The 26,252-nt window shown below is 39.8% G+C and overlaps 1 protein-coding gene across 1 annotated transcript; it reads right to left on the bottom strand.

Annotated features, from left to right (window-relative positions):
- Positions 1-978: 978 nt before the first annotated feature.
- On the bottom strand, positions 979-3,906 carry LOC133994424 (F-box only protein 39-like). The gene is made up of 6 exons (XM_062433677.1): positions 3,440-3,906; positions 3,181-3,349; positions 2,245-2,556; positions 1,752-1,976; positions 1,194-1,370; positions 979-1,104 (listed from the first exon to the last, which is right to left on the bottom strand). Exons 1-6 carry the CDS (start codon positions 3,904-3,906, stop codon positions 979-981), a joined length of 1,476 nt encoding a protein of 491 aa, XP_062289661.1.
- Between the last annotated feature and the right edge of the window lie 22,346 nt (positions 3,907-26,252).

The following is a 26,252-nucleotide window of genomic DNA, read 5'->3' as shown; positions in this document are numbered from 1 at the left end:
ATAACGTGGAGGATGCTGTTTTATTGATGTGTCAGGCTAATTTTTAGCCTGTCAACTACTGTGATAATCCTCACCAGGGACCACAAATATTACTGTTACCAAGAATCAGGATGTATCTTTATTTTTTCTTTAAGAAAATATTCATACATTTTCTATATTGTTCATTGTTCAGTGAAGGTAACCTTTAAAGGCTGAATTACGTCACTACATTGTATAAGATATATAGCCAAGTCATACTATATACAAAACAAAATGGAACTGAGGGATATAGATTAGTTATTTTTTAAATTAAAGAAAGCTTCAAAAATAAACAATCTAAGTAAAGCTAAAGCTAAAAATTAAAACTAGGCCTATATACTATACTACTAATAAATGCTCAGTATACACTGTGCAATGATAATACCCAATAACACTGCACGTTTGTTGTGCAAGTCAACGAGACAATGTCATGTACTGGTATAGCAAGACATACACTCAATACAGTATACAGACCTACAAGTATGCAGTATTGTGTGTGTAGATGTAATAATAGCAGGATACTGAGATATCATATTATTACATAATAATATTGTAATAATAATACAATAAGGGTCATTTAAAAGGATTAAAACCATACAATAGATTACACCCCCTCTGTTGTGTCATTAGTTTGGTATACTGCTGTTGCCTCTTAATCCTTGTTCCTTTAAATAGTGCTCCCCTCATGCCTGAGCACACATACACATGCACGCACACACAGCCACCCCCTGATCACCCTTCACAATGAAACTAGGTCAGAGTTTCCACACACAACCCCCACCTCCCTGAAAAAAGCATAGACACATGGAGATACAGTCAGTCAGTGCCACAACTCCAAACTGGATTGACCAAATGTTGATAATTTAGTTAGTTGGTTTATAAAAACAGAATAATTTCATGCTTTGTTAATTTTATTTGTTTTTTGGTGAACACTCCCCTACGAGCACCTATGCTTAGTGATTAAACATAGGGGTAGATTATGGCAAAGAATTCCAGTTCAGGAGGGAGCCGCACGTAGGACGACATTAATTGCTCCAGCTGGTCCTCCTGCTCTACGGTGCTGTCACTGTTCGAGTAGATTCTCACCTGGAAGACATGATGACCAACAAGAGAATCGTTATGCCATGTGTATTTTTACACATCTAAGATTCAAGCGGTATTGATCTTTTTCTCACTCTGATCTTATTGAGTAATCTCCTTTTTGTCAGTCGGATGTGCAGCAGCTTTTCTACAGTGACGACCTCCAAGAAAGCCCAGACTCCCAACTGCTCCAGGCGTTCGCACATCTTCACCAGCTCCACAAGTTCCACATCTAACCGCTCGCTGCAGTTGCTCAGGTCCAGAGTTAGATTCTACAGACAGACAAAATAAAGGTTACCTTCATTGTTTTAAAGAACTAAATGGAATGAAATCCATTTTATTTACCACATAAATATGACTCTTTCCTGCCATGCCCCTTGCTCCAAATTTAAATTGTTATTAAATGTATCTACTTCTAAATGTCTCAAAATACAAACAAAACTCATGTTTATCCATCATCTGTCCCATTATTAAAGCACAGTTAACTATGGGAAAAAAATTAAAAATCGAAAAGTTTAAAGAAGCTATTTCTAGCTTTTTATATCCAGACCTCACAGAAAAAGGGCCTGATCTGATATATTTCACATAATGTGTTTTTGGTTGAACACTCAGTGCAGCATCACTCTGTAATGCTGCCTGCTCAACACCCTGACCTGCAGGCTGCAGCGGTAGTGAGGCAGGATGTCACAGAGTATTGGCCTGGCTGTCCAGCCTTCATCGGGGGCGTAGAAGGCTATCATGGTGAAATCTGTCATGGGAATCTCAGGCAGAAGTATCCTCGCGAGCCGGTCAGTGTTGATGATTTGATGCACTGTGATTTTTACTTGCAGGTCAGGGGAGCTTGATGCCAAAGTTGCCCATGAGCTACCACATACCGGCTTGACAGAAGAGAAGAAGCAGAGAAAGAAATGAAGAAAGGAAACATGAGACAGGTTAGGGTTAGTGCATATGTCCACCTCAGAGATAATAAATATCAATTATGGCCTTCAGTGCCATCCCACTTTTGCCTACATAAGCAGTTAAGCAGTTTTCATTGAGGACTATCAGCCACACCAATAACTACAGTATCTGTATTTGATGATTCAGCAGGCAGTGTTGTTATACTGTTGAAACCAAGACCTCTCAATCAATATGTTCCTTGCTTACTTGTCGATGGGGCTCATTTATAGAGCAGTTCAGTGAAAACGTTTGCAAGGTGATCCTGTCTCTACTGGGGTTCTGCCTCCCTCCTCGGTTTCTGTGCTGGAGGGCCACAAGCAGCTCATCTGACACAGAGGAGTAACTCAGGCTCAGGTCAGTGAGGCCTCGCAGGTGGTGCATGATGCTGGGGACGTTAGAGTTGAGGTGGACATGTACTGAACTAGAGAAGAATCCCTCTAAATGCAAAGATGAGATATAGCACCGGGTGGGAGGAAAGCGCCTCTGAGATTGTGACAGGGCAGAAAGCAGCTCGATTCCCTACAGTACAAAGGGTTAAGAATCAAAAAACAGATAAAGAAATTTTAGAATTACATATTTTATTTATCTTTTTTTTTTTTAATTATGATTATTTTTTAATTGTAGAAAACTATCACAGTGGTGTATCCAGCATTTGCATGTATTATAAATATAGGCAAACATAAAGCAGTACTTAAGAAGAGATGGAAACTACAAATCACCTTCCTGATTCGAATCTTTGCACACATCAGCAAGCATTCAAAAATATTGTTCAAAATGGTGAGATGCTATAACACTGCTTCACTGTTTGTAGTTAAGTCTTGGATTCAAATACATCCCATCTGTCCATTCTATTAAGGTTATTACAAACCTTACTTGAGTGTGAATGGTTGTCTGTCTATATACTATATGTTAACCCTGTTATTGGTCTTTCACAGATGAACTGTAAAAAGCTACAAGCTACTGACTGAGTCAGTGACACTGAACATTCAGTTCTCTCAGTTCTACTTGAGTAGTCATTAATTCAAATACAAAACACTCAAGTCTTAACTGATTACATTTGACTTAGTGTTTGGTTACCACCGTCACTTTGAACTAAAGCACCTGAACAGTGACGTGTCTGCTGAGAGATTATCTTCTACTCACCTGTTGCATGGAGTTTCGCATCCAGTTCAGATTAATAGTTGTGAGCCTCAAGGCTCTTTGGAGGAATTGAGTCAGGCAGTTTACCAAAGAGTTCCTGAGTGCTAAAGTCCAGCAATTCCGGTCCAACTCCAACCTTATGATGGAGAGGGATTTTAATGGGGCCTTCAACCTGTGGAAGAAAAATAATCAGAGGATTGATTGGGTGACTGAACTGTGTCATGATTAAATAACATCATAGGATACTGACACACTCTTTTACCTAGTAAGCTCTGAAAACAGCCCACAGATGGCCTGCTCCACTCGCTGGGCAGCCAGAGACCTGCGTGGAGGACACACACACACCTCCAGCCTCTCCAAGTAAACTCCCAAGGAGCGGGCATAGGCCACAGCAGAGGAATATTCAGACAGCCTCAATTTGGACAAGCGACCACTGAAGTGGAAGTAGCGGAAGCGCCAGAGAGAAGGTGAGCGCATGACTTTGTGCCAGTGATGACAGACCACGTGTGCTCTCATGCGGTCACGGTCAGAAAGGAAGTTGAACACATGTCGCAAGCAAACATGAGGAAGTAACCCCCAACCGCTTGTCTTCTTCTCTGAGCTACTCTCACCACCTTCATCAGTGAGATCTGAGTCGTCATCTCCTGTCTCTTCCTCACTGTCATCATCTTCTCCAACAAAACTTTCCTCCAATATGCTTTCATCTCGCAGTGCACTGTTGCTATCCATTTTTGTTTAGATAATCCACAGAATTTACCTGAAGAGAGGATGGCAAAGTATTTGGATTGAAAGAGGAATGTATATTGGTTGCTGCACCTTGTATTATCACAGTGGATGTCAGTAAATGCAGTTTTCTGAGGAGAGGCTAATCCTACTTGTAGATTTAGAAAAAGTCACAAAAATCTGGAAAATATCAATGAATTACCATGAAAGAGACGAGAAACAAAGATCACCTGAAGCTACAAGCAGTCCAACAGTTAAAGTGGTCCACTGTGGAAGAACCTCAGCATTCACTGTTGAGTTCTACTGTGACATCACAAGGAATCAATTCTCAGTGAAATTCCCCATTCAATGCAGTTCAATTCAATTCAATTCAATTCAATTCAACTCAATTCAGTTCAATTCAGTTCAGTTAAACTCAATTCAATTCAGTTCAATTAAATTAAATTCAGTTCAATTCAGTTCAATTCAGTTCAATTCAGTTCAATTCAGTTCAATTCAGTTCAATTCAGTTCAATTCAATTCAGGGGCGATTCTAGGATCAGACCTTTACGAGGGGTTCAGCTCCTAATGAGAATTTGACATATAATGCCCTGCAAGTGTTCAAACCCCCTGATAAACTACTCCTTTCACTGGATAACAGAAATTACAACAAGAAATATTAATATATAGTAGAGTGGTCTACTATAATGTATAATAATAATAATGGTTCAGAATAAACAATAACAGATTTCTACAGAGAGTACTCTGAGATAGTTAATGAACCCTGACAGAAAGGCAATATTAATGACATAACTATCTAAAGTACATTAAACCTGTTAAAATAAAACCATTTGAACCTGTAGCATAATTGTTTGTCCCATCTCTAACAGACAGGCTCGCAAAATAATTAAAGTTGTATACAATAATTTTTAGAAAAAAATACAAGCATTTATTTAACAAAAAGAACACTTACCTGGCAAACCCAAATGAATGCATCCTAAAACTATCTTTAAAACATTAGTAAATTAATTAACAAAACCCTTATGTTATTAAGCCCTTATAGCCCCAACAACATTTGGCTTATTATAAAATAATGCCAAATAGTCTAAAATACAAAAGATTCAAAGAAATGTAAAAGGTTAAAAGAGACAAAGTCAGGAGTGGAAGGAATACTTTATTTACTTAATTTACTTAGGTAAAACTACCAATACTGAAATGTAAAAAATACTCCATCACAAGTAAAAATCCTACGTGAAGTATTCTTCTTAAGTAAAAGTACTTAAGTATTATCAGCAAAATGTACTTAAGTATTGCAGTAAAAGTAGTGGTTTGGTCCCTCTGACTGATCTATTATTATATATGAGATTAAATTATTTATACTGAAGCATCAGTGTGTAAGAAGCATGTTACTGGTCTAGCTGCTGGAGGTGGAGCTAGTTTCAATTACTTTGCCAGTTATTTTAAACCAGTGGTTCCCAACCCGGGGGTCAGGCCCTCCATAGGGTCACCAGATAAATCTGAGATGATGAACAGGAGATGAATGAAGAAAAGGTCAGATAAACTTTTTTTTCTTTTAAGTTTTTAGGGAAAATTTGGATCATTTGAACATTTATTGAAATGAAACCATGTGAGCTTTTAACAACTCATAGCTATTTGAAATGTGACCCCCAACTACACACTGCTTTTTGTAAGATGTCAAAAGCGAAAGAGGTTGGTAACCACTGGTTTCATCATTAGCAATGTGTAGTATTTTAAATGTTTGTTATATTATATTGTGTCACTGTCAACTCTTCATCTGGAAAGTAAATGTGGTGAGTTACAATATTTCCCTCTGAAATGTAGTGGAGTGGAAGTGTAGCATAGCATCAAATGGAAATAGTCAAGTAAAGTACCAGTATCTAAAAAAATACTACTGCACAATGGTTATTGGCAGTGGCCAGTTGGCCACTGAACCCAAGCAGGTTTCTTCCTCTGTAGATAATACTAGTGTTTACATTTTTCTTTCTCCACTCTCTGCACAGAAAGGTCTCCATCCCACAGTTCCAAAAGAGAAACCTCATATTTAATGTAATATTTAAGAGGTCAGACTGGTTTTGTACACATGCAGTTTATTTGTATTAACATTGCATTAAAAACATCACAGAAATTAAACATAAACTCAAAATGATATAAGGAAAGAACATGGCTAAGCTTATGTGTGAACAGATATTGATAATCAGAAACAGATATTATGCTACATGTAACTTTTAGGTGCAAAGTATTTCCTGAGAGCATTAATATATAGATAAATCTTTTCTTTTCTTTTTAAATTAAAGTAGAAGCAACATTTTTCTCTGATGAGGATTAAGTTCACTTATTTGAGTTCCTCAGCCCGTCAAACAGTAGACACTTTGCCTGCACAGAGAGGAAAAACAACAGTCAGAGGCTCTCCAGTAAACATAATGACATACACTGGTATCTTTAGTGGAAAGCATGTGTTTGCGTCTATATTTATGTCTCCATGTGTTTACAAGTGCCTGTGCCAACCTCGTGCCAGCGGAGGGTGTCAGCAGGCAGCCCCAGATGGCAGTGAGGGCAGGTGTGTGTCTGATCGAGTGCTTCCAGGTTCCTTTGCTCCCAGCAGGGCCCCTCGCTCCCCCACAGAGGGCGACATGTGGAGTGGGAGGACCATGCAACGCCAAAGTGAGGTCGAGGGTCTGTCTGGTAGTTGACTTTCTGGCCACCAGAGGGCAGTGGTGACAAATGATCCGAGTCTTCCTGCAACACAGCAACAACGGAGTGTTGTGTTTCCGTAGTGTTTCCATTTTTGAGTTGTAATCTTTAATCTTGAACAGCAAATAGACAGAGTGTATGGATGACATCATTTGAAGCTGCTCCACAGACAATGCATGAACAATGCTGATTTTGCTGAGATAGGCTATACTCACTTTGAATAGTTTCTAACTTGTGCACTACATTAAGACAGATATATTGGACGGAATATGTCAAGCACAGTTCTATGAAAAAAAAACCTCATTGATATAATTCTCAATGGACGACTTCAAAAAAATGATTATATTGTCCTTATGAATCTAGACGATACTGCAAGTTCCAGTTTACACAATTGTTTTTTCTTTTTTGTCATTTTTGACTTTTTTAAATTGTTAGAGCAGTATAATGAATAGTTCATAAGAAAATTATTTGATTTTAGTAACACTAACAACAGTTATAACATCGTTTTCTAATGAGACAATTCGGAAGAGAAGAAGATTATCGTACTGAAATTTCGTCCAGCCCTCTGTGAAGTCATTTCTTCCATGGCAGGGCTTTAAAAAGTTAAATGTTTTTGTGCACCAACTGCAAGATTTATGAATATGTAGTATCTCTAAAATATGTATCATTTATCCCATCCCAGTGTTCAGTACTTAGTATTTTTTACCGTCACTTGTAATCTTATCACTTTGCTCTGTTCTTTTCAGCAGATTTGAGAACCATTAATTCTAGCTGATACACATCTTGTAAAACTTCTACAAGTAACAAACCTATTTTTATTATAATGATTACCATGATTGAATGAATTATCATTAGAAATCAATTCAGATGTTAGTGTAATAAAGAAAATTAGCTGACACAGCTATTTAGTGTATTCTCAGTGTAAACATCCGAGCAGCTCTAAGTGACATAATGTTTTTTAGTGAGAAATGTTGCAACCTGTTCAGGAGTTTTTGGACTATACTCAGAGTCAAGAGATCTCAGGCAATACCAGCAGGGTTCAGATGGGCGATCTGTGAACACACAAATACAAAAGCAACATTAACAGAAACACACGTTTACAGTAAATAGCCTCATTTACATAGTGTGTGTGTGAGAGAGGCTTACTGTGTATGTTGGAGGGATGAGGTGACACCGAAAGGGGGATCACCTCTTCCTCTGTTGTTGGCAGGTGGCATGATGAGAGGCAGTCAGCATCATCCTGTGTGTTTGTGGCTATCAGAGTCTCTTGTGGTGAGGTCTCTGCATCACTGATCCATACATCCTTCCCAACCTTCATCAGTTACACCATCCAAAGGAACACAGCAAAATTTAGAACAGAAATCTATTATATTGTCTTTGTGTTAAATTAACTCTGGTTGATGTAGTTGTACGATATATATATTATAAAATTGATTTAGTTTGAATTTTTCTTCTCAGATCTGACCTGACTGGCCTCTACCTCTCCATCACAAACTCCACTGTCAGCCTGCTCATCCTCCTCTTCCTGGAGGTTTTGGGGCTCCTCACCGCAGTTCTGAGTCAGTGTGTCAACCTGGGTAAAAGTCGTCCCACTGAGGTTTGAGAGAGAAGAGGCAGAATTAAGAAACATGCCCTCTTAACCTCCTGACAAGAGGGTTATCAATCAATCCATCTTTGGCTGATCTCACCAACTGAGGATCAATTGTTACACTCGAGACGAGCGCCTGATTAGGTACGAATATTCAGACCCTCCTTGCCTTACCTTTGGGTGCACTCTCGCTGTTCCTCCCTCTCTCCCTCCATCGCTGCTCATGTGTCTCCCTCCCAGGGTGCCTGATGCATTATTTCCTCTTAATCCCACCGTTCTTTGACTTTTCCCTCTCTCTTTCTCTGCCTCTTGCCTGCTATTCCTTCTGTGTAACTCTCTGCACTCTCTGCCCTCCCTCGCTGTGTGTGAAACGGAAACTCCAGGCTTTCAATATTTGATGTGTCTGAATAGCTCACAAGCAGGTTTCTGTAAAGAGTAATAAGCTGAGGGCTCTGGTTTCTCTGCAATGGAATCTGCTTAGACATGACTAAACTTCCACAGAACAACAACAAAGAAATATAAATTCTCCAAGTTGGCTGTTCCATACAGCATTCCTACAACCTAATTACTACCTTCAATAATGTTGTTATTAAAAACACAATCGCTTTATTAAGCAAATTGTATTGTATTATTACAGTGAAATACATTTCTTTTGACTTTCAAAAATGTCACTTCTAATGCAGGACAGTTGTCATCTTTTTACTGCTTTAGACCTGAAACCATTATTTGATTCATTAATCAGTTGATTGACAGAAGACAAAACATTTATTTGTGATCTATTTGGAGTTGTTTGAGTCATTTTTCAAGCAATTATTGTAAACATTCTCTCGTTCCAGTTTCTTATCTGTAAGGATTTTCTGCTTTTCTGATTGTTAACAGAAAAATGCTTGAGTTTTTGACCGTTAGTTGAACAAAAGAAACATAATGATGACATCAACTGAGGCTTAAGTAAAATCTGATGGGCATTTCACACCAATTTTCTAACATTTTCAATTCCTCAATTAATTTAGAAAACAAACATCAGATTAATTAATAATAGAATAAGCATTACTTGCAGTCTTGGACTGATTCATTGAAAAACAAAATCAAATCTTAATAGACTGACAATAAGAAATCCAAACAGATGAAATGCACATTTTAGAGATGCGGCCAAAGACAACCTTAATGTGTCAATATGTGTCATCTCTGTTTTCACTGGTGACAGCAGGACTGCCATCTTGTGCACACAGAGGCATCACGCCTGCACTGTAAGTGACTCATTCTTCCAGCAGATGGAGGGAGAGCGTTTTCCTTATGGCTCGTAAATTCATAGGTGGACAAGTCAGATGTGCAAAACCACATCAGTAACCCAGGAAATGTTTATCTTACTCTCATCTCCCCCCTGTCTCTTTGTCACTGTTTGTCCATTTTGTCCACCTGCCATTGGATTTTTTTCTCATTCCTATAGTCCAGGAGCATCTCTTGCTTTCTATTTACCTCTATCTTCTTGCACGCTAATGTCTCCATTGATGTGAATTTGCCTTTACAAACTCCAAATAATCCTGTAAGATATGATAGGCAGCAGACACAAAACGCATCAATGAGCGCCATTTTCAACCACAATTATCAACTAAATTACAGTATGTGACTGGGGTTTTAATGTCAGGGTCGTTTTGAAGAGCTGTGGAATGTGTGTGTGTGTGTGCTTGTGCTTGTGTGTCACTAAATGGTGCCAGCGCACTCGCTAATGTGTGTGCCAGTACGTGTCTTCCTGTAAGTGCACGGCAGGTAGGGAGTAATTTGAGTGTTTTTCCTGTATATGTGTGTTTTTTTGTGGGAGGACGGAGACAGGAACATAAGTGGCGATGACTCACCAGTCTTTTGTGACAGTGGTGCAGAGAGAGTGCTTTTCACCCATTTCTCTCCCTTGGGGCTTGCATACAAAACAAAAAACGGAGAGAGGATAAAAAAGAAAAGGAGAGGAAGATTGGGGTTTGGGGAGCATTAAGGAGGAGTGGGGGGCATAGATAATTGAAGGAAAAATGGGAGGAGATGGGAATGGGGATAGAGAACGGGATGAAGAAAAGGGAGAGGAGATGAAAGTAGAGGGAGCAAAAAGACAAGGGTTGCAGAGATCATAAACAAAGGAGGCAGTTTCAAGGGAGAGGCCTTTGCAGCTCTGCCTCTGTTGTCCTAATGGCTGGTGAAAGCATGCTTGATGAGGCATATCATGTGACAAAGATTATGTTCATCAATGGTGGTTTTAATAGACAAAAAAATGAACAAACATGGGGAGGAGTGAGATGCTGTCACGAGGTTAAGCTTGAATTTGAAAAAGGCTTCAAAGTTAGGAGCTGCATCTTGTGGGAAAGTTCAAACAACTTTGAGGAGCTTCACAGTGATTGACATATTGAAGGAAAATACATAATAATCACCAATGTATCAGCCACTTATTGGCTAAGAAAAACCTAGTGTTGTACTGGTAAATGTATCATGTGCATGCTTCAAGTTGACATGCTTCAAGTTGACATGCTTCAAGTTGACATTTTAAAACATTTTGTAATGCTGTAACTTACCCTTCACTTTGAAGCACAGGGTATCAATGTAGCTGTTTGCCATGCCTCAACTTCTTCTTAAAAATGTTCAAATTTTAGGTCTGAATTCTCACAGCTTTTACACCCTCAAGTCTCAGACAGCTGTCCAACATTTGAATAGCTTTAAAACACTTGTGAGATTTTCTTTCAGTCCTTTTGTGCACAAATCACTGTGACTTAAGTTAATGTTGGATCGCACCAACATTTCTTGTCAAATTTCACTGATGTCTCATTGCATTTAGTACTTGAAAGCACTGTGCAGATTTTCACTAATAATTTGTCCAATATAGAGGATTATAGAGATCAGAAAAGGTATCCTTTCATGCTGTGGTAGCCCTAAAATCTGAGGCAACTTAATCACAATTACAAACACTGCAACAAAGATGGGTGATGTCACAGGTTACATACCAATTAGCAGCATTTGTCAGTCACAAAAGAGGTCTGGAAATCATTACTTTGACATGACAGTTCTTAAAAGCAACATGAGACGGCCAACAGAGCTCCAACAAGGCCAAAATGTTTGTGCCTGAACAGGAACATCAGGAAAATTGCAGAATAGGTTATAAAAATGTGACCTTTGAAAAGGAACAAAGAGGTGCAATGACCAAAAAGGTATGATGGCTGTGTACAGCATAAACATTTTTAGCAGACAAATTTTATGTTAATTTAGCCTGAATCACATCAAAATGTCTTTGTTTAGAGAATCCTGGCCCACATAGCAGCAGAATGATGCTACACAACTCGACACAGAGCCAAGCGCACAAAAAGATGTGAATAAAGAAAGAGGAAAAACCATAAAATAGGGCATAAAAATACACCATTATACAGACAAAAAAAAAAAACATAAACAAGATACAACTAGTTGCATGCAACCTAATATGACATTTTTGTATCAGTGTTCACAATTGGGATTTGATGGGGTCATTTTGCACTTTCAGTGTGTAAACATCTGTATTACTGCAAATGTAGACTCTGTACTTTATATGCATGTACTGTATATACATATAGATTCTATTCATCATGCTGACATTTAAAGTTGAAGGTTGAGCCAAAGTTCAGTAGCTGTAGAAATGTTTGATCATTATTTAATCCAGTTTTGAAGGTCTTATGGCTGTATTAATTCAATATTCATACTACTAATGGCTGACATTTTCCCTAGCGGTTTTTGCCTCTGTAAATGCATGGGCTTCTTGGGGCCATTACTGATGAATTGCTGTGCTGTCAGACTCTTTTGTGCCAGGAGCTGGATGTATACCAAATTTTGTGCCTGTTAGAGTTGGAGCCCTTTGAAAAATTCAAATTGCATTTTAATTATAGCACACCCACCAGGCAAAATATAAATGAATACTACAAGGACGTAATGTGATCTAAAGCCTGAACCACAATTATCCATTCTGCTGGAAATTTTTAAATCTCAATTGTTTAGTATGTCGCCGAATTATGAATGTGGGGATGTAAGTAGCAACATCTCAACAATGCTCATTTTGTCCACGGCTTGGCAACAAGGTATGAAAGAGGTGTGGTCTATGAAAAGACCCCTTTAAATAGACTACAGCGTGCAAGCATCGTTGACCTCAGGTGTTATCAGAGCAGACCTTCTTATCTGCAGCCTCAGGTGTTAAACTTGTGAAATCCACTTTATGTATGAAGAAGAAATCCATGAAGTAGAAATAAAATGAGCTTGATGCAATTCTTCATCTTTATTAGTCAATAAAATCTGCTATGTTCGCTCGTCTTATGTGTCATTTACTCAGCAAATAACTTTTATAGGATGAGAAGTGAATTCACTCAGACATTTCATATTATAACCACACAGACATTATACAGGTTGTTTATGCATCATGTATCAGCCATTATTGTAATGCAAGCTAAGGGCAGTCATTAAAAGTCCTACACATAGCACATTACCATCAACAAATCATCAACCCATCAATTGTGAGACATTAGTTTAAAACAACTGTGCACACATGGAACAATCGCTGAGACAATTAGCTGCTTTTATCAGCTTCTGCCACACAGTTTCCATTGTACGTTAGATTTTATTGGAATATCCTTCTAAATGAATCAATAAACCAACCAGATGGCAATAAATTAAATATTAAAGATTTAATTAAATTAAGTATGAATTCAATTTATTTGATGAATGTAGTTAAACTGAAATTAAATCACACTAGATCAAATCAAATTCATTGTTAAAAGTTAAATTCATTAAATTTAGACTGAAACCACCAAACAACAGACTGAAAAAGTTAGCAAGTAGCTGGTGAACATAATGGCGTATTTAGCAGCTACAGAGCTAGATACATCCCTCAGGAGACCAAAAACAGCTCATATGTGTGTCTTATCAGCTTAAAAGGTAATAATATGTCAGTGTTGTTTGTACATCTTTTGCTTCTTCCAAGTGGCCAAAAATATGTCACTATATCTTTAAATAAAGAGTAGGAAGATGATGATACTGTCAGATAGTGTGGAATAAGACTTCTTAAGACCTTTAACTTTTTCTGTCAAAAGCACAACAACAGCATATGTCATATTATTACATTGCCTGACATAGGTTACAGATGGAGTTGCTTAGTCAGTCATCAGCTGTTCTCATATCCTGTTGACACGGGTTGTCTCTCTCCCATCAGCATAGCTGTCTGAAGCCAGTGTGTTGTTTTTAATGAACTGAATTAATATCCAGCGAGGATATATACAGAGGGTACAAACTGTGTCTAGAAATGTGAAATCATAACATGATGTCCAAGAATCAAGTCTAGATAAAGGTACTATTCCAAGCTGGAAAGATAACAAGCGATCAGACCATATTGGCAGGCTGCTAATCACTGTCAGTGTTTGTACCAGCGACAACATGCATGAGGTTTGTTTTGATGCCAAACAAGCGACAGCCAGAAGCACTTCAAGGAATTATAGCAGAAGGGCATATTGCCCGTGTGAACTGAGTGTGAGGAGGCGGTGTGAAAACAAGATATGGCAAAACCTATCTACCAAACACCTTTCCACCGGCCGATTGGCTGGCTCGAAGCAGGAGCGAACATGACTCAATCTTTATCTTGAATGCCAGCAGCTAAATTACTATACAGCTCAAAGAAAGTGTGTGTGTGTGTGTGTGTGTGTGTGTGTGTGTGTGTGTGTGTGTGTGTGTGTGTGTGTGTGTGTGTGTGTGTGTGTGTGTGTGTGTGTGTGTGTGTGTGTGTGTGTGTGTGTGTGTGTGTGTGTGAGTGTGAGTGTGTGAGTGTGTGTGTGTGTGTGTGTGTGTGAGTGTGTGTGTGTGTGTGGGTGTGGGTGTGTGTGAGTGTGTGGTCCTGCGCAATAAAGTGTACAGATGGATGACTCATCCACCAATCATGTGACTCATCAATCACTGCAGTTACCATTTCCCTCCCTCCTTCTGGATTGTTTCTGTTCTTCAGTTATTCCTCCCCTTTTGTTCCCATTCTTGCTGTTTCCCTCATGTTTTGATTGTCTCCAAATATAATCAACACCCACTATAGATTTTTTTATTCATTCATGTCCATATTCATGCTGTGACATATGTGAGTCGTGCTGTCGCTGAAGTTCAATCCTCTATTGTGCATTTTAGTTTGTTTCATAACTTATGAATCAAGTGTTCTTACCAAATTGGCAACATAGCACCCTCCAAAAAGCCATTAAAAAAACTGAACTTTAATAAAATAATTGCTTTTATTTTTTATCATATAGCAAAACTAGTAATCATCATGCTGTTATTTACACATTGCACGGGCATATTTATTTCACACTGTACATCTTACAATGCTAAAGGTGACATCAACAACAACACTCTCCTTTTACAAGACAGATGGCTTCACTGTGGACACAGTGGCCCTCTTCCTTTTGAGATTTATTTTCATTTTTATGTTCACAGTTTATTCAGAGAAGACAACCATCTTAAATTCTCCAGACTGTTTTATTTTTTCTCTTTTTTTTGTTATTTTTTTTTGTTCATTTTTTAAGATGCAAGTAGAAAGACGTGCATTTAACGGTTTAAGCACAATCCCTGACTCCCCGGCCTGAAACTTTTCAATGAATTTCTTCTGGAAATGAACAAAATGTTTGTAGCCTCTTGGTGGATATCTGTTTTTAAAAGGCTGCAGAACATATCGTGTGACTTCAAGTATTTTTTTGAAAATAAAAGGAAAACTAAAGATAATGGATATGATACAAGAAAATCTGCAAAGGAAGCATGTGTGAAAACACAAAATAGGTAAGTAATGTTAACTGGAGATGTATGATGAGAGAAAATGAGACTCCCTAAGAGGTCAAGGAGTACTGTATGGTGGTGATATTGATTTTGGTGGATCTGCCATAAATATGTTGACACAATAACTTCTGGATCCCAAAATGATTGAAAACCCTTAGACCACCAGGTTGGAAGTGTTTAGTGTTTAAGTTTGTGCTTTTGGAGTCCATAGGGTTTCTACATTGGGACCGGTTATGATGATAATATTATGCAATATGATATTTCCCTTATAGAACCATGATGCTTGTAAGGCAAAATCTCTGAATCTTGAGTTTGAAAACACTGAAATGTGTGTATTTGGCACCTTTGCAAATTGCAGCTGTTTAAAGTTGATCCAATTGGGAATAAGAAAGGCAAAGTACACACATCAAATACAACAAAAATATACTTTCAACATTTTGACATAGCAGTGTTCAATTTTTATATTTGTGTAGCTAAGAAGTCGTCAAACTACTTTAGTTTTGTAATATGACATACAGAATATAAACAGAAGATACAAAGTGATGTTGTAAACGTGGTTCTCTTACAATGGGCACAGCTGCTTGTGAATGTGTCAAAAATGTGTGTGTGTGTGTGTGTGTGTGTGTGTGTGTGTGTGTGTGTGTGTGTGTGTGTGTGTGTGTGTGTGTGTGTGTGTGTGTGTGTGTGTGTGTGTGTGTTTGTGTGTGTGTGTGTGTGTCCTCTAGAAAACTCTGAAATATGCAAGAGCATCAGAGATTGACCTGAATGGAGGCAGACATACACCATGGTATGTTCTGTTTCAAAATGTAAACTGAGCAAGAGGCTGAACATGGTTACAGGGAGCTTAAACTTCATCCTCTCCCTGACCGAGGAAATCAACAAAAACACAGTGAGTAAAACAACATAAATCTAACTTTTCACTTCTTCACCCTTAAATTCCCATCAGGCTCAAAACAACATGTCTCCTCTCAGTCTTTTTTTTCACTCCTCTTTTAGCTTTTCTCCAGCTACTGTATATCTATCCCACCTCTGTCAGTCTCTGTGATCTGACAAAATGTTCAAAAAGTCTCTCAATACATTCTGCGTTTCATATAGATCCTCTCAATAAAGTTTTCCAGTTCCTCCTCACTGTCCAGCTGAGGCACCAGCCCATCTTCCTCATAGTCATCTCCTGGTGTGACTTGTTGGTAGTAGTACGGGGGTCGCCTGCCTCTCCTGGGTGTGGTTATTGGTTTGGGGGGAGGTAAGGGTTGGTAGGTCCGTGGGTGAGGAAGGATATAGTTAGAGATATAAGGGGTGAGAGGCAGGCGTGGAGCTGGCTGCTGCCTCCAGGCCTGTCCACGGTTCTTACCCCCAGCCCTGTGCCTGCGCCGTGGGGCCTGGAGGTCAAGCTCCTGAGGGCCAAATGGCTGGTCTCTGGAGGGGGGGGGCTTGCCATAATATTGTGCTTTGGGATATGGGAAATAAACAGGGTAGTATGCTCGATATGGCTTCTGGTAGTAAGGATAGGAGGGGAAGGCTAAAAATTGTTTCTGGGGTTTATACCAGTAGTCAAGCTGCTTCTGAGGCTTATACCAATAGTCCTGCTTGTATGACTTGACTTTGTCCTTCTGCCATTTTTTGATGGATTTGTTGTACTTATAAGGGGCTTTCTTGGGGTTTTTTGAAGCTGTGTAGTGGTAGATAGGTGGAGCAGCCAAAGGAGGAGGTACCAGAGGCCTGAAGCGTGGCACGATTGGGTTGCTGTTAATTGGCTGCTGCTGCAACTCTTTTCTCTTCTTCTTCTTCTCCTCCACATCACTAATAATCTCAATCACGTCATCGGCAGGCAGATGCAGCTTGCTGCTGATCTCAATCAGCCTGTCAATCATCTGCTGGTCCATGTCGTCTTCGTCGGGGAGGACTTCCTCGGAGCGCTTGTCCTCTGCGGTGTTGCCGGCAGCCCCCATGCTGCTTTTCTGCCGGGGCTTCATGTAGGACTGCTGCTTCCTCCCCATGTACTGCAGCAGCATGTCAGAGGCAATGTCTGCCAGCCTCTGCTCCTCCTCTCTGGCTCGCTCCGCCTCCTCCTGCTGGCGGAGCACCTCCTGTTTCTCTGCTCGTGCTCTCGCCTCCTCTTCCATGTGGGAGAGGCTCTCCTCTTCTTCCTCAACCTCCTCCTCCAGCTCCTCTCCTTCATCCTCAAAGTCATCCATGAAATTCCCTCCCTTGATGGGTCTGTTGCCCTGGTTCTCCTGCCAGTGCTGCTTCTTTCCAGCCCGCGCTAGCTGAGTGTTGTATGCTTTGTAGCCCTTCAGAGGAGGCAGGATCTCATTATCTTGGAGACCCAAGTCAATGTTTTGGAAGTAGCCTCTTATTTTGCGCTGCAGAGAGAGATCATCCACCTGTGAGGTGGAACTTGATCTGGCCTTGTCTAAGAAACTGTTTAAATCATATTCCTCCTCCCGCCCCTCATCTTCTTCTTTCCCTCCCTCCTCTCTTACATCATCAGGTGCGGTGCCCACATCCTCCACAGACCACCCCTGATCATTCTCTGACCTTTTGTTTTCAACCTCCACCTCCCTTTCCTTTAAGTCATCACCCTGAGCCGCTGTCAAATGGCCTACAATTAGCTGTTCAATAGTCTTATCAGCCCTTCGCCCCTCCTCCTCCTCCTCAGCGCCCCTCTCTTCCTCTGTCTGCCATGTTCTCCTTATCTCACCACCCTCCAAGCCTTCAGTGGAGGGCAACTCCCAATCCCAGTCTCTGTTTCTGCCCACCTGGATTTCACTCCCCCCCGGGTGGTCTAGAGCCTCCAGAAGAACAGCAAGCACTTGAGCAGGGTCCGTCACTTTATCTGATTGCTTATCTTGACCCTGGCCCCGGCTCCGGTCTAGCGTTGCGTTGTCAGGGCTGGAGAGACTCTGGGGTGGGAGCGAGAGAGAGGGGGCGAGGCTGTCCTCTTTAGTGTCTGTCCGGGTGCGCCCCTCCACCCCTCCCTCCCCCCCCTCAACCCACGCAGGGGCGGTGCCAGCCAGCTGTGGAGTGACAATGAGCAGGACCAATAGGATGAGGTGGGCTGTGGAAGGGGCGTGATGACAGGTCATGACCATGCAGAACTGGCAGGAGGGAGGTTAAGCACCTGAAGAAGAAAGGGAGAAGGCAGAGGACAAAAGACAAAAATGAGAGTCAATGTTATTGTTTTCTTTTCATGATTATGTGCAATTCCAGTGGCCACATCAGTATATCTTAATCCTCTAATTATCAATTTACAGATATTCAGTGAAAAGGCCAGTCTAAAATATACAGAGGATGAATGGTAAAGGAAAAAAGTGACTGGATTTAGGATTAGAGCACACACAGATGTTCCAGAACATTGAAATATCATCAAGAATACCCGTGTCTAATTCACAAATAATAAACCTTTCCACCATCAAGCCACTACATCAAAATTGTTGTACAGTTTTTGTTCAATTCATCAAACGTTTGAGAACAAAGCACGCAGCCAAATACAGTCTAATGAGCAAAGCCAAATCCAACAAAGAAAGTTGCACGCTTTCCTTTCTCTTCAGGCATAACTGATTTTTTTGGCAGGGAAAAAAGGCTCTTGTTTATAATATTTCTTATTAAGTCTATTTTGCCTTTACTTTGCAGCCTTGTTGTATCTACAAACATGAAGATGAAGATCTGCTCTGACCATATAAACCAGCCAGTTGTGCATCTTCCGATATTCACCGCGTAAAGTGCCCATGTCTTTCAAGAGGAAGGTAATTATTTGCACACAGGATTTGCGCTACAAAGCCCAACACTGGCCATTTTTAGTCTGTAGTCGTGCGTTAACCCAATTATCATCTTTCTACCGCTCTGCTGAACAATACATGATCTGCCTTTTTTGTTTTGTCGTCCGTTTCAACCGAGTAAACAATTACAAAGAAATGCACTGATTTTTCCGTCTCGTTTTTTTTTTTTTTTTTTGCAAATGTCTCACCTCTCCCTCCAAGCCAACACAACCGGAGCGCGCGCACCTGCCATTTTAAGCATTTTTTTTTTAATAGAAAACGTAGAAAATACAAATTGATCCGAGGTCTGTCTCTGTACTAGCTGTGGTATTCCATGCGTCAAAGCGATGTGACCAGGACCCTGCTGTAAAGACGGCACGCACGGAGAAGTCATGCGTAAAGCTGGTTGCTACGGTTGTGTTATTTAACCCTACGGTCCCTGAGTGGTCCATCCAAATTGTAGATTAACTGGATGATATTTTTTAGTGGATAGAGCCCTTTTGCACAAGGAACTGAGGGGAGCAGTCAGAAACGCGGCTTTGTCCTTGTGTGGTGTGGGCATGCTTCTCCTCAATGGCAGTGGTGGAATGCAGACAAGCGCAAATTTGGGCTGCACAGCACCGCATGCAGCCCAAATCTTTTAACAATTTCCGTTTTTATAAACTGGATCAGGAAGGTGGGAAACGAAATAAATTTACTTTATAAGATAGCTGGCCTGCCGTCTGTGGTTTAGGTTCTAATTTAATTAGGAATTAATGACTGAAAATTGTTTTTTTTTAATCTTGCTGCGTTTTAAAAAAAGGGAAAAAAAGGACCCGATTTTTGATATATTCAGGTTTGAAAAATCTCAACCGAAATTGTACAGGGGCTCCTGAGCTACACCTGCAAAGAAATGTTCATTTAACATTATTGTTTGCGCATTTTAGTGCATCGAATCTTCAGTTATTCCAATCAAATTAATACCGAATAACAGATTCCAATGTTTTTGGCTATTGATATTATTATTAAACATATTAATACATACATAAAAACTAGTTTGGTCGCAAATGTGCTCATTTCTCAATTTAATAAAAATTATATATTAAAACAAAAAAATTATGGAAAATAGTTATAAGAATATTATCTTAAGTTACAAAATGTATTCCTTTGTACTTGGTATAAAAAATGACGACAGGGAAACAGTCACATATATGTTAATGTAATGTTCACATGCACTTAATAATTACACGACCAACAGTCGCCCAGTTGCAGCAAACATATTATTTCCTCTGATAAAGTCGAGTTTTTAAAATAATTTCTTTCACACCCAACAGACATAACACACACTTCACTCCTGTTTTTTTACAAACAAAAAACACAAATTAAAAACAATGGAATTGATAACAATCAGAAAATGAAATGTCCTGATGGTTTATGAATGAAACGGGATGAGATTTCGTTCCACTTACCTGGAGTCCCACTGGGGGGTGGGGAAGTGGTGAAACTCACAACGCGGGTAAAGCCAAGATTATTTCATGAATAGTGGATCACCTGAAGAATTTCTGTCTTTTTCCCCCCTCTCTCTTCAGCCTGTGACCAACATCAAGAAAAAAACAAACAAACCGGCGGCTTCTTTATTTAGTTGTGTGGTGTGTTTGTTAGCAGCTGCACTGGTGCTAATGTACAATTGAGTGAATGTTTTCAGCACCACGGCCAGCGCAACTTTATTGTATATACCCTCACCGGACCACGTGATCCCCCACCACCACCCCCCAGCTGCAGGCAGTGCTGACGTCACTTCCATTGATAAGAATGTTGGTGTGGAGATGGCACTGTGAGTCTAGGCTGGCCCCAGCTGATGAATGAACGGAAATGGCATGAATGAAATAGTACTTTTCCTCAATGAAAGGAGAAAATTGTAGAGATAGAGCTGGTGCGCAGCCATTTTCCTTGTCACATATTAAAGGTTAGTGTGCTGCTTTTTCCTCCCTTGTTCCTTCCTTCCTCTGCTCCTGCTTGTTTCTGATTCAGGAATTGGAAAAGAAAAAAAAAAAAAAAACGTGACCTCCTTCACAGATTATCTGTTGGGGTCATTTGGTGACGTGCTCCACATAATCAATGAGTTACATCTGCAGCTTCAGACAGAAAAGTGGCACACACTCCAAGTGGCTTTCTCTCACAGCCTGCTTGTTAGGCTTTTGTCTGAGGTGGCCCTGATCCTCTGTGGCTGCATGGCTCACGGGCCACGGGAGCAGCCGTGCTTTGCTGCTCAATTTCTGCTCAATTTCCAGGGATTGCACAATTTTCCACCCGCTGTCTCCCATTATTTCTGGCTGCTCTCCATCTGTCAGCAGCACATTGTGCTCTTAACATGGCCTCTCATCACCTTTCCTTTTCACTTCACACAGACACAAGTGAATGACCATTTACACCCAAATCAGCAATGGTATGTGTCATGCATGATGATTTAATGAATTAATGCAGGATATATTATCAATTCCTGTTGCTCATCATTAAGAGACGATCACAGTACGTTTATGTGATTATAAGAAGAAGATTCCTCTTATATTAGACAACATTTCAGACCCATGAATTTGATCACCTTCCTTAAAAGCAGCACAGGAGCTATTCTCAGAAATATAAAGCTGTTTTTAAACACACACAAACACACACACACGCACACACATATACACACACACAATTCACACAGCAACTAAATGTGAAAGAAAATTCTCCTCATCATGACTTGTCAACATTTCTGTGATTGTTTCTGTTGACCATTGGGTCATGCAGGAAGACATAGATATTTGTCAGATCAATTTGATATAAAATGCTTCAAATTTTATATGAGAATAACACTTGATCATTGCATGGATCTAAAATGCTAGCTATTTTTATTACATATAAAATAAACTATGAGTTAACAATCATTAATCCAACTATTCATATAAACTCAAAATAACTTGATTATTTCTTAATGGTGCGCCACAAGAATTCATGATACATCCTGCATTAAATCATTATGTATTGTAAACATATAAAATCAATGCTTCTGCACTCACATACTACATATTGTCTGGTACTGCAATGAAGAAAGTTTTATTTCATTAGTTTCACTTTAATTCTGATCTTTATCAACACCGACTCGAGGAGAAAAATTCAGCAGCTTTGCTGGAAAGTAACAATTTGGAACTGAAGCCTGGAGGTTTTAAACCTCAGCAGTTATGCTTAAAACACCATGATAAGAATCAACATTTTTCTAAGGTAAACCGCTCTGTGGGTTGTAGAGGGATGCTTTGATTACATGACCCACTCATGTGAATTCACCTGTGTTCTCTTCTCAGCAACTTAACTTCCACTGTCAAGGTCTCCTGTAATGGCACATTTTGTACATTATGGTCCAAGGGCAAATAAATACACAGTTATGTCTGACATTCAAGTCTTGGTGTTGTGCTGAAGTTAAAGGAAGACCCGCACTGTCATTACTGGCACTCATGTGTTTGGATAATGTAGAAACAAGTTGATTCACAATATTAAGCTCATTTCCATACACTTCATTTGTCAGCGTCAAGCCTCCGCTCTGGCCTTGTGTGCCATTAAATTCAGCTGTCAGTCTTCATACAGGTTTCTCCTTCACCAGACAGAAGCTTTTATTTCCAGATGTGTGTGCACATGTTTATGGACTGTATGTCCAATTAACCACAGAGTAGGATTCTTCATTAGTGATGTTTGAAGGTTAATTGGATATTAGCTGCCGACATCATCAGAGTCACATGAGGCCAACTTTATTAAGCAATTATTGTATGGCTTGATTCAAAATGTCACGCTCCACTTATGTGAATGTTAGATTTTTGATACTTCTTATCTGATCAGAGAAATGTAACGTGCAGATTAAAACAGAAATATCATCTAAAGTCTGTGAGCATATCAAATACACCAAAAATAAGTCGTAGTGGCGCTGCAGCAATGATACAGTCTTGTATTTGGGAGAAGTCATAGACTAGCAAAGAAACATGCTCAGTATAAACTAAAATGGCGCTTTGTTTCTCTTTTGAGGTAGGGATGAGCTATGTGTGCAAATTATGTGTTTTGCGTTAGCAGATGAGATATGCACACATCAAATGAAGTTGTAATTTGTTACGATAGCTCCAGGCACCACATAACCTCTGTGTGATTAGATTTTGTGCAAGGGACTGTTTGCTGCGGAGAGCAAAGTGTTTGCAAGGCAGTCGTGTTATTGTGTGTGCGTGTGTGTGTGTGTGTGTGTGTGTGTGTGTGTGTGTGTGTGTGTGTGTGTGTGTGTGTGTGTGTGTGTGTGTGTGTGTGTGTGTGTGTGTGTGTGGTTTTTTTTTGTTGAAATGCTTGATGGCAGCAGCAGGCTCGGAGAGGTAAGCATGGAGCCGGAGGGCAGATGCTGATATAACGGTCTGGCATTATCAACTGCCACTCAGCATTAGTTGGCCCCTTACCCTCACTCCATGTCCGCACCCCCGCACTGACTCACACTCTGCTGCCTGCTTGGCCACTCACATAGATTAACACTGGTACACCGTGCTTGCATTTAATGGAATACACACACTGGAGAACAGACACACACCTCACAGTAATAGTTCCATTTCTCCCTCGGTTATGCGCTCTTGTCTCTCCTTCTCTCTCTCTCTCTCACACACACACATACATACACACAAGCATGGAGACACTGTAATGTACATTACAGATAAATGAACCTTTGGAAGAGGTTGGGGCATGCTGTCACTGATGGTTCATTGTACAAACTGCGAAGAGAAAAGGCTATATGTGGATGGCGTTTTGTTCCATTTAATTAACTTTTTCTTTTTCATTGTTGGTATATAGGACTGAGGAGAGTCGCAGGGTTATTAAGCAAAGCTGAAAAATCAACATGTCTCAAACAAGGGGAGATAGGGAATGGTGAATTCCCTGTTAATTTTTTGCTGACATTTTGGCCACAATTATGGTAATGTGGGCTAGCGATCTTTCGGCAAGTGTGCTAATGCAGCACCCTTGCACAGAAAAAAAAGGGTCTCTACCTGGAAGTGATAAAATAGAGCTCATGATTAACAGAAGCTTTTCCGCCCACGCCACTTTGTCAGAGGAGGGAGGGACAAGTAATTGCACCGTAAGGTTCCTACAACACAATGCAAAGCTAAGACTTGATGATGTGTGCAAGACCCTGGCGCCCACACTATAATCTACAGTTTCATCTTTCCTTCTTTTTTCTTTTAATCATACATGCTTTTTAAAAGTTAAGAATTTGCTGCAAGCTACATTATACAAATTTCTGATACAGTATGCATGTTGTGTTTGTAACGCAAGAGACAAGAATCTATGCTTTGCTGGAGTACAAAGGAATATGAACTGTTAAAAACAACTGATTTAATATGTTTATAATTACACTGATTACTGGGATTATTATTTGTCAGTGTTTAGATACAGGTACAGCAAGATATCAGTGTCTGACCCAGTGTTGAGGAAAAGACCATTCAAGCTCAATCCCCCCTTTCTCACTTTCACGTTACGCCTTGTAAATGTTTGTTCATGTGAGAAAATGTAACCCGGTGTTACACAACATCTGCTCTACTTGGTGAGACTCATTGAGTCCTGTTCTGTTGCAGTGTTACCGTCGGTTTTTACACTTAAGCACCAGTGTTTATATCTGTAAGTGATGCCGTAAAACAGGGTGCAGTGAGAATGAGAAAGAGATCCACACAGTAGCTGCATACATTGATGTTTAAATGCTTGTCTTTATTATGGTGGCTAAAGTGGCATTAAAACATATTTCTATGTTAAAGCAAGAGATAAGAGACAGAGAAGGGCACTGTAATACCTACAAACAGTATAGTGTCATAATAATGATAATGTATGCAGTGTTACATGTTACTTTGGAATTTTCCAAGGACGACACAGCAGCCAATGTGAAGAGCAGAGGCGCATGTTTGGCCTTTCTGTACAGTGCTGCTTGTAAAGTATTTAAGTGTGTGTTTCCATGCTGGAAAAGATAGTTTGACTGTTAAAACTGGAAAAATTCAAACAATGCAGAGTAGCAGAAAGTTGCAACTACAATATTATGTGATAAATATAAAATAGAATAGAAACTAAGCAGAAAACTGAATAAACCCTTTTTTAAAAAACTTATTTTTAGCATACAGCAAACGAGAATGTCTCCAAATGCTCCATCCTCCCAGCTCACTTAAATCCTTTACCATCACTGAAAAGACCAATGGCTCTCTGTTCATGTTGTACAGTACTGTGAATGAACAACATCCACTAATAAATAATCCATGGTGGGTGAACACCTCCACCTTGATGAATATTGGTGTTTAAAATTAATATTTGAATCTATAAGCCAATATAAATAATGTGATAGAATAAGCGCTGAACAGCCGCTGAATGCCAAACGTCTAACGCATAAATTAGGCCTATGAGAAGAGCTATGCTGGGAGCCGATGGAGCCCTCGGGAAATGGAGTCTGTGTGAGTAATGTGTGCGCATTGTGGTGATTGTTGTCCTACTCTCGCATTGTCTGCTACTCAGAAATTATTTAGCCCCTTGAATATTAGCTGTAAAATGCACATTGCAACCTTTGAGAAACTGGTGGCGTCAGTGACGGATGGTGTTGCTGGCCAGAAGCAGGCAATGAATTTGAGGTTGATGAGGCGACTCATATCAGAGCGTGCGACATCAGCGCTCACCATCAATCTCTTCCCCTCTCCCCTGTAGACATCTGGCACATGCATCAGCAAACACACTACTGAAAGTGAATTGAACCCAACCCTGACAAACACACACATACAGACGGCTTCAGAGGCAATGCTGCACAGTCAAGGCCTTATGACAAGACACTAGGCCTGCAGCCAGCTGCCTCTAATGTACTACAGTAGAACATAGCTGGCGACTTTATTAGAATAATAAAGCCTGCATCCACATTATTTGTAATGACTGCACCACTGAGCACAGATGGCAAAGCCACAGACTGCAGATATACAGTCATGGCAGGGAAAACACACTTTTGCAGACCATCACTATAATGTGCCAAATTTCAAACTTCATGTACACCTACATATTGTTGTGATGTGAGCCATTTTCATTATATCATAAAAACACTACCTATGATAATGCTGTTGTAATGGCAACTTTATTTGGATGTAAAGCAGCTATGCAGAGCTTTTTTTTTTAATCTTAAAGAGCTGCTTTTTTTATACATGTATGTAAATTTTACAAGTTTTACATTATCATTTCATTCTTGTGCAAAACTGATTTTCCCCATTTTGAAAAGGATCTTATCATATTTATCAGATGTTTTTGTGTGTGCGTGTGTGTGTATTTCTTTGTTCTCAAAATCTATTTTTATGAAAACTGTATCATCCTCGCCAAATGTGTGGAAAAGATTAGATAAATGTGATGAAATTTAGAAAAGAATACACCGATTGTTATGAAGTGTAAGGATGTGTTGTTTACAAGAAAGGCCAGCATTCATAACAAAGAGGCAGTTTACCATTTTTGTCTGATATATTGCTGGAGGT

This window comes from Scomber scombrus, chromosome 14, assembly GCF_963691925.1.
Source record: "Scomber scombrus chromosome 14, fScoSco1.1, whole genome shotgun sequence".
Lineage (NCBI taxonomy): Eukaryota > Metazoa > Chordata > Actinopteri > Scombriformes > Scombridae > Scomber > Scomber scombrus.
The sequence above is the reverse complement of the archived record's forward strand: the minus strand, read 5'-3'. Positions and strand labels throughout refer to the sequence as shown.

Excerpts from the sequence above, each read along its gene's own strand:
- LOC133994424 (XM_062433677.1), bottom strand. The coding sequence starts at position 3,906 with ATGGATAGCAACAGTGCACTGCGAGATGAAAGCATATTGGAGGAAAGT. Across the intron at positions 3,350-3,439 it reads CTGTTTTCAGAGCTTACTAG|GTTGAAGGCCCCATTAAAAT; the intron begins GTAAAAGAGTGT and ends TTTCTTCCACAG. Across the intron at positions 1,371-1,751 it reads ACTACCGCTGCAGCCTGCAG|AATCTAACTCTGGACCTGAG; the intron begins GTCAGGGTGTTG and ends GTCTGTCTGTAG.